Genomic DNA, 11,336 nt, shown 5'->3' with positions numbered 1-11,336 from the left:
TACTATTTCTATCTTCGTAGGTAGTGGCTGATTCATTTCACTTTAGCACCAAACACCCACATTTTGCGAATGCTTATCATATCATGCAGTACTAGTTAGTATTTTGGAGATATTCTGCTCCTTGCGCTACTGAAAAGTGTAAACAATATATATCATGTAAATTAAACATGAATATTGGCGTGCCACTCTATTTACTTTCAGACGTACATGATTGGTAGATGAAACATAACAATTTTTTATAATTGTGATAGTATCATATAAATCTTCACAAAATCAAACTAAATTTCTCATTAAAAAAATGTAAAATCCCAGAAAGGCTTAGTAATATATACTAGTATACAATCTTGTCAATAATAGTGAATTTTTAACAATACAAATGCCATTTCACGCTGATTTTGTTGTTCCTTTCATAAATATTTGGTAGAAATCTCATTTAAAATCATACCCTATATATATAAAAGAAAGAAGAAAATAAGTATAGAAGTGGCAGGCGAAGTTGCACTGTTGTGCAACAGAAGAAAGATGAGAAATATCTATGCATTGCATTCCATCCCACCTTTCCATACTTATATATGTCCATTTGAATAAGCCAATAATAATATTAGTGAAATTATAGATACATAATTTTATAGGAGTAGAGTAGTATGCAATAATTACAGAGCAAAAGAGAAAAAGGCTCTCCCACTTATATACTAAAGCTAACACCCATCGCTCCCCTGCTCAAATCCCCTCTCCTCTCCTCCTTCTCTCTCTCTCCTCTCTCTCGCACACTCACAAACACAAACAGACAACTGGAACTGGAAGGGCGCTTTTCTGCTTTCTATTGCTATTGGAATTGGAATTGGAATTGAAATTGTGGCGGTTAGTAATGCGACCAATTAGAAGCAGACCCCAACCCCAACCAAGATGTTCGCCATAAAATCCAAGTGGAGCTGCGATTTTTTATGATTCTTAACCGAGGCGAATTGACAAGCATATGGCGGGTGAGTTCAACCCCGGCTTTCACCACCAGGGCGCGCTCTACAAATCCGGCGGCGGGGGGATGAGCAGCAGCAGCAGCGCCGGCTCCGGAGGGTACGACCTGATTCCCATGGCCAATTACTACACTAGCCCCGGGGGGACCTTGAATTTGGGTGCTGTCGATTCCTCTGCCGGGGCGGTGCAGTATTTCTCGCCGCATAACAACTCCGCGGGCCCTTCGTCGTCGTCGCTTTTGCTGGACTCGGTGCCGGGGTTGAAGCACGACACGGGGCTCGCGGTGGAGTGGTCTGTTGAGGAACAGTATAAGTTGGAGGAAGGTCTGGCCAAGTAGGTTGTTCCTTCTCGATTATTAAGGGAAATCAGTTTATCCACATTTTTCGAGAGCACTAAATTTTTTGATCATGATTGATCAAGGAGTTCGTGTACACACGCACGCGCGTGATGATTGTTAGTTGCAAGTGGTCATTTTTCCTCTTGGTCTACATATTTTTAACTTGAGAACTGTGTACTGTTTAACCAGGTCATTTTCATGTCTAGAGTAGATGCCAAATGCATGGGGCCATTAGAAATTGGTGGAAATGGATTAGAACCTAGACGTAATTTTTGGTGTTAAATATGTGTGATCTATTTGTGTGGGTTTCTTTACTCGACAGATGATGAGCTACTGATGTATGATCCTGAACTGCATTTTGGGTTACACGCTTGTACGTATTCCAAGCTGGATATGAATTTTCTTTGTGTTTTGGGTTATTCTGAATATGTTTGACGTGCACCCTGTAATTTCATAGTATAGATTTGTGTTGTGGATCAGCTACCATTTCTTAATTCTAAAATGGAACAATGTGTCTGAAATTCTGTTAATCATCTCAAATGGGGGAGTCTTTCTTAACGGAGAACTGATATACTCCAGAATGATCGCATGTGTAAAAATGTTGTAATGCATAAGCAGTCATGCTGCTATTACAGTGGTGTATCAACTGCACTCATTTCCTACTTCATACGATTCAGGTTGATGCAATTACTTCACATAATCCCTCGGTTGTTTGCCTGCTGTACATACTGTCTTCTTGTTGTATGTAGTTTGTGTTGATTAGGGCAGTTTCATATTTAAGGTTTTCTTTCTATCAGTGTCTATATTTTTTTACTTTCGAGGATTGACTCTGATATCATCTGGTTCATTTTACTTCAATATGTAGATATGCGAATGAACCCCATATTCTGCAGTATATTAAGATAGCTGCTTCCCTCCATGACAAAACTGTACGTGATGTCGCTCTTCGGTGTAGATGGATGATGGTAAGTTATATTTTCTTTGTGGAGATCACAACTGATTATTGTGTATACTAAACAATTTCGAAGTTTTTATAATTATTTCTGTTGAATAGCCATGCTCTTTTCTTGTGTCTGATTTAGAATGTGCCAACTTCTTTTAGTATAATTGCCTAATTAATACTTTTGTTTTTTAGAGAAAGCGAAGAAAACAGGAGGACCCAAGCTTGGGGAAGAAAATGAAGGACATGAAGGTAAGTTATTGTTGTTTTTGCTGGTATAAACTTTCCAATATCAATGAAGTTGCTTTCCTCTATATCTTATATGGTGTAATCCATGGAATGCTATGTTTCTTTTATATTTTTTTGTATAGATACTGATGGGGGGGGGGGGGGGTGGAGTGAGAGATGGGGGGTCTGTATTTGAAACCTCTGGTAACTCATACTTCTCCTTCAATAATCACCAGGCGCCCAAAAGCACTGCGTAATATTTCACGAATTTTTCAGTCTTGTAATGTTGCCACTCTGATGTCACATAGTATTACTTAAACATTTAGTAGAGAGTCTTTGGATCTCTCAAAAAAAAAAAAAGTAGAGACTCTTTGGCAATAGAACGCGATTTTCTCTGGTTAGACTGTTTCTAGAGTTATTAAAAGCGAACTAGCTGTGTAACATTCAGTTTCAGGGTTAGGGGCAAGTGGGATGATATATCTAGGACAGCAGGGTAGTCCATTGGGCCCTGGACACCCCCCCACCCCCCCAAAAAAAAAACAAAAAACAAAAAAAAGAAAACAACATCCGCATGCACAATTACAGAAGAAAATGTACTTCCAAATTTTCGTTCTTCATCAGTTGGTTGCTCCTAAACTTTTGGTTGTGGCCTCCAGATACTTTACCTTTCTCATCTTCTTGTAAGTGTATAGTTTCGTTGCCTTTTCACATTATATTTCTAAGTTTTATGCCTTTACCAATTAAAGTGCCCAAAAATACTCAATGTTTGAACTTGTTAACTCTATTGTTCAAAGCTTGCTCTTAATGTGCACTGCCTGTCTGAAATGATTCACCAGTTATCTTCTCTTGATAAAATTAGCTTTTTTGAAGCCTTCTCCTTTTCTCAGGATAAATTAATGGAAGCATCTGTGAAGACTAAAGTCTCCTCAGCTCCGCCAGTGAACTTGCCTGCATATTCTTTACCTTCAATTCGTCATAATCAGAGTGATTACATATTTTCAGGGGGTCTGTCTCATTTTTTATTGGGATCACCCAGACTTATAATCTAGGGTTTAGATTTATTTCTACTTGGAACAACGTCACGCTTCTATGATTTCTCTTATATCTTGCTATTTTACTAGTCTGCACACATTGCGTATCACTTTTTGCCTATGACCATAGACTGGAGTCTGGGGTTTTTTCTTTTTATTTTTTCCCCATTCTTGTTTAGAGTTTTAACCAAAAAAGTAGTGAACTAATTTTCTTCATATGTTTCAGTACTTAGTTCCGGAGCCAGGCATCTATTGGAAGAAAATAATCATGCTTTTGGTCAAATATCTGCAAATCTTTCAACTCTCAAGGTAATACCAGAACCTTCAAACCCTGAAGGAATTTAGCTCTTCAGTCCCTCGTAAATTTGATTTATGGAATTTATGCTGGTTTATATCAATGCAATTGTAATTATTTTATGTGATGAGATATTTTTCGCAGTCATATTTAGAACAATTTGGCAAGTGCTCTATTTTGATCCTCTTCTAAGTATACTCCCCCCTTGCTTTTCATAGCTATAGGAGAAACTACTTCTGAATATCCAAATGAGGCATGAACCAAGGAATTTAAGGATGGTATAGCAGCTAGCAAGGGATTTAATAATAAAGGATATCCTTTGTTGTGATTAGTTCGGGGAATGATTGAATGTGTCAAGTGCCAATAATATCTGAAAAAAACATTTTTCATGATCAGAAGTCCTTCATAGAAAATTAATCCTGTATAACCTGATAAGTACCATTTTGTGACGGAGTTAAATTTCTCTCGTTTTTTATGCAAATACCTGGGGATTGCTCAGTTGACCATACATATACAAGCTACATTTTAATGAATTCACACCACCTTCTTTTACCATAATGTTTCTGCTTATTTGAAATGACATATCGTCCATTATCCTGATTAATGTGTTATCAACATCTTATTAATTGTTTTATTTGCTACATGAATAAGGAGCTGCTTGAGAAATACCAATAAGATGGATTTTAACATTGATGGAATTATTTGAATAGTTGATGTGGTTCGTGTTAATAAAGTTGTTTATACCAAACAGTGGTTTAACTAATTGTTTTGGGATTGATTTTCAGTAATATGTCATCTGATATACTATTAATACTATAAAATATTTCATATTTGCAAATAACTTTTAGTTTACACCATGAAATGGATGATTCTTGTAACTGAAAACAAACAGAGTCCATTTTGAAAGTTTCAACTAGATTTAAGGATTTCTGTGGTTTTGTAACTAGAAACTGAATTTTGGATACCTTAAAGTTTAAAATCGAAGTCCGGAGGACCGGAATACTACTCTGAGATCTATATTAATGCTAGTTTTCTGTTCTTGTAATAGAGGACCTGTGAGGAGAAGCATAATTAGCAACTTGGTTGGTGTTAAAGGATATGTGGGAAACATATTTTGGAGTAATTTTCTGTACATTCTTCAACTCAATAAAGAACCTATTTATAATACAAGAGTCCTAACTGAACAGGAAAGCACTAACTTGCTAAACAAGACATACCATATATTATTCCAACAGTTGGCACTGTTTATGTTGGGCATGGTTGTTCAATGCTAAACTTTATGCATATTGGAGTGCCAGTTCTTCACTCTAAATGGTTGGTCACCGTCATGTACAATATGATAATGATGTATTGGATCTTTGGATGGCTAAGAAGAAAGCAGAAAGAAAGATAGAGAGAAGAGAAGATAGTACTGTCCTATTAATGTTGAAGAAATCCATCCAAAAGTCCAAAATAATTTTGGTGACACTTAAATGCTAGAATACGAAGACTACAAAAGGAATAGTAGGTCTTAGAATCTACTCATCCTAGGAAATGGAATTTTAGACATCTAGTAGGGAACCGGTACTTGATCTCAACCTAACCAAAAACTCCAACTATAAGTCAGGTAGTGTATCCTTTCTAAAGGCTTCCATAAAGAAAATCTGCAAATATAATAGTTGCTTTATACCTTGAACCTGTAGCAGCTTTAAGAGTACGCAGAACTCTTCAATCATGCTATGCAAAATCAGATTCACTTTAAAAGCCTTTTATCTTTTGAGTTGCACTTGCAATAGAAGAGTGAGAGCATAAAATTGATAAATGATCTTGAGTTGTATCTTTACTCTATGATATGTACCATAAATACATATATTATGTGATGTGGTGGTTGGTTCGTATTATGTTCACTACCAATATATAATGAACGAAGTGAAAAGAAACTTGGGGCTGGCATTTTGGTTGTCTTGTGCATGAAGTGTTGATAGGTGGTGGATTCGTTGGTGTTTAATTTACTTTATGATAATGTATTCCTTATAAATCCTTTACTTGTGTTCAGACTCTCCTGATCTTGACATCCATGTATCAGTTGCAGGAAAACATTGATCTCTTTTTTCGTACGAGGAACAACTTAACCACAGTTTTGAATGAGTATGTCACTCTTATTGGTCCCTTAAGTGGCACTTACTTTTTTAAGTGAGTATAGTTTTCACCCTCTTATTCCTGCAGCATAAAAAACATGCCTGGGATTATGAGTCAAATGCCACCACTTCCTGTTGTCTTAAATGAGGAACTTGTTTGTAGTATTTTTCCACATTCATCTCAGGTATGTCCTGCTGTTTCTCTTAAGGATTATCAGTAATGAGAATAAATCATCGTTGTGAGTCCCTTGTATTGTACGATGCATAATGTCCTGTATTGAGGAAGGGGCCAATTTTGTTGCCTCTTCTATTTTATGCTGGAGTAGAGTCTCACCTTTTCATATGCTTGGCTTCCATTCCCGGGCATTGAGTAGGATGATCAGTTGGTTTTATAATAAGGTTAATAACTACATTAATTTCTTCAGAGCAGAATGCTACAAAAAAAAATCTAATCACAGTTAAAATTGGAATAGTGTGAAAATCACACTATTGGTAGAATGGTAACCTGCAACAAGAACTGAATGTTCATTTTGGGCTTATCTATAGATCTTGTGGCCGTTTGCATATAACATGATTCGCCTTATTTCTGCAATGGAACATCTGCTGCTATAGGATGTTGTCTTGAGGTTAAAGTATGTAGTACTACTCCCTCTGTCCCATTTGACTTGGCTCTTTTTGGATTGTTCCACTTGAAACCACCAACGATAAGAAATTCATAGTATTATCTCAGCCTGAACCACAGTCAATATATCTTATCGTATTTCATTGCAATGGACCACGACTGTTGCTCAACTCTCCCTGTTTCATGGCTCCAGTGCATGACATTTGGTGCTTCAAGTTCAATACCTCTGAAGCAGGAGCCAGGGTGCTGATGAACATTTATAACTCTGGGTCGCACCAGTCGGGTCCTTGTAAGTATGGAAATTGTGCGTGAAGGTGCAAGAAGCTGGCAGATTTTCCAGCTTTAGTGTACGTCTCCAAGAGAATAGTGCATCGTGCCTCGTTGATAAGAGGTTTTGGAAGGTGTGGGATTGTTTATGGTGGAGCAGTGCAGATGCAGATGGTGGCAAAAGAAACAAGATGCCTTGTTTCGGAAGCATGAGATGAGAAAGTGCACTGAATGGGCTAACTCGTAGCTGCTGCTGCTGCTGCTACTTTCTTCTGTATGTAAATGTACACGAAAATAGAAACTAGTATCTGAGTGAATGGATTTGCTAGCCAACCTTCAATCATGCTTCTATTGAAGTTGTAATTTATTCCCAATAAATATGTTAGTCTGATTTTGGAGGTGATTTTGTCAATGAGAATGAAAATTGATTCATCATACTTGTATAAATTATTCTAACTATTCAATCTTGTATGCTTGGCGTGAGATGTTTCTCGACTTCGATTTAATTAAACTAAAGTCGATATATCGAAATATATAGGTTGCGCATATCGGTTATTTTTTATTCAGATCATTTCAATATGGATACACCAATACCTAAAATCAAGGTTGAAAATATTGATAATTTGCAAAGATATGAATATTGATTTACATATAAATATCGGTCATTTTTTTTTTCTGAAGTTTCCCCTCACAAAAAGAAGGAAAAACAAAAATAAAAAACAAAAAAGGAGTAAATGTTTCCCCTCCAAATTCTCCCGCCAAAAACAACAAAGGAGTATATACTTTAATGGCTGGCTCCCAATTTTCTCCTAGGGCTACTAGCAACGACGAAGAATGAATCAGGGCGCCGGCGTTAATGGCGGTGGCGCGGCCCCAACTGGCTGCTACAAGTGCGGCCGCCCCGGCCACTGGTCGCGGGACTGTCCTTCCGACCCCAACACTTCCGAAACCAACAACAACAACAACAACAACAACAACAACAACAACACTTCCGACCTCGATCCAAACTCAAGGTTCACTTCGAGGCCGCCCTTCCCCGCACAGAAGCCCAAGCAGAAGCCGCCGAGAAGAGTCAGGCCCAAGCTCACTCCCGATCTGCTCCTCTCCGATGCCGGCATTGGTCACATCCTCCGCTACTTCCCGCCTGCCCTCAAATGCCGCGGCCGCGGCCACGAGGTGAATCCCCTAAATCACCCCTAATTCGTTGTCTTCTTGTGTTAAGGAATCGTAGTTTATGCATGGATTGAAGGATTTGAGGATGTATTCGAAATCCGTCGCCCTCATTTTGAACTTTATTTTAAGGGTTTCTTTAATTTGAATGGATCTATTCATTAGAAATAAAATTTATCAATCCGAAAGCAAAACTAGTTTAGTGTGAATTATGACAAATAGGTAAGGAGACTGTCATGTATTCCTATGGACTCGCTTAGCATTTTCCGAGAAAACTCTGATGGTTGTGTGTGTGTTTTAAATAATGAATTCTGGTTATTGATACTATTTCACCTGTATTGTTGGTTTCTCCGTGCTACTGGCAAAACAAATGAAAAACTAATGCTATGTTTTCTTCTATACACATTTTTTTAGCTCACAACCAGACATCTCATGAATCTTTCATCTTTCCTGATTACAGGTTGATGATCTGAGACACCTACTTCGGATGTATGCTGACTGGCACTCGCGATTACTTCCCTATTATAACTTCGAACAATTCGTAGATAAGGTGGAACGAGTGGGTAGCTCAAAGCGTGTCAAGGCAAGAACTTTCTGATTTTGCTTTTAATTCAATATACTTATCTTGATGTTCGTTGGAGATTTGCTCCATAGGTGGTTTATTAGTAGAGCATGCCATTTATTTGCATGGTTGATCATACTTCATACTTGTAACATGTAGAGATGTAATTCATTTGAAAAGAGTAAAAATTGTGCGGACTATGCTATTGGGAGCGTCCCTGTGCCTCTTCATGTTACGATTTGAGTTTGTGTAATGTGTAACTATATTTGATTTATATATATAATTGTTGTCATTTGTTGATTTGTTCTCAATGTGAGTTTTATTTGTAAAACATGTCATTTTCTTTATGTGGTTGATCATACTTGAAACTTGTAGAGGATGCAAATTATTTGAAAAGGGAAAAATATGGATGGGATACGGTATGGAGAGGGCCTCTTCATGTTATGCATTAAGTTTGTGTAATTGTGTAACCATGTTCTCCTCTTGTATTAACATATTTGCTAGAGCAAGACCAACTATGCTTTATCAGGCTTGAATATTTGAATTGGCTTTACGGTCTCATTATCCCATTATGTTTAGGAAAGCCTCAAACTGTGGTAGTATGCAAAATATTGCTCTACAGCATTTCGATGGTTTGCTTCTTAACCTCGTCTTTTTTGTGATTTTGAGAGTAGGTGTGTCTTAGAGAACTACGTGATAAAATTTCCAATGGAATAGACCTAATAAAGCTGCAGGAGCCTCAAGTTCAACAAGACTCAGTTGATGAACAAGGTACTTAATTTTGGTTGCCTAGCTATAAAAAACTCTACTTTGTTGATATGTGAACTGATCCCAATTTAAGAAAATGACGTACCTTTGAAATGTTTGATATGTGAACTGATCCCAATTTAAGAAAATGACGTACCTTTGAAATGTTACAACAGAGAAAATGCTCTCGTTCAATGTATTCTTTTTTTAAGTAATTATTCACATCCCCCGCTGCTCCAAACATAGAAAAGAAAATCCACATCCCCTTTCCCTTCCCTTACTACTCACTTCAAGTCTGCCGCATCTTTTCCTTAGATCAATCAAATTTGATTTTTTTCCTACTGTACCTACAAAATCTTATTTAATTGACATTAGCAATTGTAAGCACACATGACATTCCTTTCCTGTTGAGCTGTTGGTTGCCTAACTGATATTTTCTGCGTTTTTCAGATAATACAAGCGGCCTCAACATGCCAAGTAATATCCAGGAGAATAATAATATGCAAACTGAAGATAATAATAATTTTCAGGAAGACATGCCTCAAAGCATCTGGGAGGAAGCCACTCAAGTGAGTTTTTTTGTTTAATTCAGCTTCCTTTGTTAATTTATGTAATGAGATTCGCTGTCAGTCTATATGCAAGTCCACTCATGAGTCGGAAATGAGTGAAAACGGCTTCTCTTTAGTAACATTTTGACTTCCATAGATAGTTTACTTTCAAAGAAAAAGCATCATTAGTTGACGTTCATATGTCATCTCTCCACTATCAACTATACATCGACTTCCATTATCTGCTCTTCTATTCCCAGCTTAATGAGCTAAGAAAAAACTATTCACTCTCAAAAAGGCTGAAACTTGTGATCCTTTGGCACCTAGCAGGAACCTTCACAGTCTGTGCATATTGAAGATGTTGCTGATATATCTAGAGCAGAGGAGGTGCCAAATCAGACAGTGGAAGCGAACCCTGGTAGTTCTAATACATATGTAATGTCAGAAGAACAAAAGGCTCGCATGGAAGCTAGCAGATTGAGAGCATTGGAGAGAGCAGCTGCTAGGTCCCGCTTCCGCCCTTCACAAGCTTGATGAGCTCTTTCATTTCAACATGTTTTGAGATTTGTGTAAATATATTGTTGTGATCGATATGTTTCTGGGTTAGTAGTAACTATTAACAGAAGCAAATTTCAACTCCCAAGTCATTTGATCATCTACTTTTATTAAACTTGTTATCGTGTCCTTGTCTGCGTACTGCTTTTTCTATGTGTTCTTAGGGATGGCAACGGGGCGGGGGCGGGTATTGCTTTCACATCCCCATACCCATACCCGCTTAAGAAATGCATCCCTGAACCCGCCTCCATACCTCTTTAAATCATGGCGGGGTCGGGGCGGGGATTACTCAATGGGGGAAGGATACTTGTCGGATAACCGTAAAATTAAAATTAAAATAAAAATTTGCTAAATTATTAATTTTAATTTTAATTTCAAATTTAAACTTTTATTATTATTATTATTATTATTATTATTATTATTATTATTATTATTATTATTATTATTATTATTATTTTTAATCTTGAGGATTAAAGAAAAAATATAGCCAAGTTAGTGAAGTTCAATCTTATGTAGAAAATCTTATTTATAAGCTAACTTTCGTTATCTTCTTCCTTGCATTTTTTATGTGGGACAAAAAGTAGTGAGAAGGATGAGAATTAAAGAGAAATAATGTCCCACGTTGAAAAATAAAACGAAAGAGGGTGGGAGAATTGTGTTATATAAAGAACTAGTACTACCATTAGTGCGATGCACGACGAATCGGAATTAAAAGATATAGTATTAAATAAATAAATATAAATATTAAATATAATCAAAATATAAGAAAATTATTATTTAGAATAAAATAAATCCATATCAATTACTCAATAAATAATTTGAATCCGAAAATATATTTTCACCTTTATATAAAGTGCAATGATAATATAGTTATTAAATAATTTAAACGTATTATATATAAAATTAAGATAAATACAAAGTAAAAAATATATATTTAACAAT

General features: G+C 36.6%; 2 protein-coding genes across 4 annotated transcripts; both read left to right on the top strand.

Annotated features, from left to right (window-relative positions):
• The first annotated feature begins 505 nt into the window (after positions 1-505).
• On the top strand, positions 506-7,244 carry LOC130993219 (uncharacterized). 3 transcript variants are annotated; one of them, XM_057918029.1, is made up of 8 exons: positions 506-1,308; positions 2,178-2,277; positions 2,448-2,504; positions 3,368-3,485; positions 3,738-3,820; positions 5,878-5,933; positions 6,012-6,108; positions 6,739-7,244. In XM_057918029.1, exons 1-8 carry the CDS (start codon positions 977-979, stop codon positions 6,793-6,795), a joined length of 900 nt encoding a protein of 299 aa, XP_057774012.1. In that variant the 5' UTR covers positions 506-976; the 3' UTR covers positions 6,796-7,244. The 3 variants fall into 3 exon arrangements, with proteins under 3 accessions (XP_057774012.1, XP_057774011.1, XP_057774010.1); XM_057918028.1 differs by having other exon boundaries at positions 514-1,308; positions 5,872-5,933; XM_057918027.1 differs by having other exon boundaries at positions 514-1,308; positions 5,842-5,933.
• A 245-nt stretch (positions 7,245-7,489) lies between these two features.
• Positions 7,490-10,509, top strand: LOC130993218 (uncharacterized). The gene is made up of 5 exons (XM_057918026.1): positions 7,490-7,988; positions 8,443-8,565; positions 9,219-9,315; positions 9,742-9,860; positions 10,170-10,509. Exons 1-5 carry the CDS (start codon positions 7,647-7,649, stop codon positions 10,371-10,373), a joined length of 885 nt encoding a protein of 294 aa, XP_057774009.1. The 5' UTR covers positions 7,490-7,646; the 3' UTR covers positions 10,374-10,509.
• The last annotated feature ends 827 nt before the right edge of the window (positions 10,510-11,336 follow it).

The sequence above is a fragment of the Salvia miltiorrhiza genome, chromosome 7 (assembly GCF_028751815.1).
Source record: "Salvia miltiorrhiza cultivar Shanhuang (shh) chromosome 7, IMPLAD_Smil_shh, whole genome shotgun sequence".
NCBI classification, from domain to species: domain Eukaryota; kingdom Viridiplantae; phylum Streptophyta; class Magnoliopsida; order Lamiales; family Lamiaceae; genus Salvia; species Salvia miltiorrhiza.
The sequence above is the reverse complement of the archived record's forward strand: the minus strand, read 5'-3'. Positions and strand labels throughout refer to the sequence as shown.

Coding starts and splice junctions, on each gene's coding strand:
- LOC130993218 (XM_057918026.1), top strand. CDS start 7,647: ATGAATCAGGGCGCCGGCGTTAATGGCGGTGGCGCGGCCCCAACTGGC. Junction 8,566..9,218: donor GTAGCTCAAAGCGTGTCAAG/GCAAGAACTTTC, acceptor TTTTGAGAGTAG/GTGTGTCTTAGAGAACTACG. Junction 9,861..10,169: donor TCTGGGAGGAAGCCACTCAA/GTGAGTTTTTTT, acceptor GGCACCTAGCAG/GAACCTTCACAGTCTGTGCA.
- LOC130993219 (XM_057918027.1), top strand. CDS start 977: ATGGCGGGTGAGTTCAACCCCGGCTTTCACCACCAGGGCGCGCTCTAC. Junction 3,821..5,841: donor CAAATCTTTCAACTCTCAAG/GTAATACCAGAA, acceptor ACTTGTGTTCAG/ACTCTCCTGATCTTGACATC. Junction 6,109..6,738: donor TTTTTCCACATTCATCTCAG/GTATGTCCTGCT, acceptor TCATGGCTCCAG/TGCATGACATTTGGTGCTTC.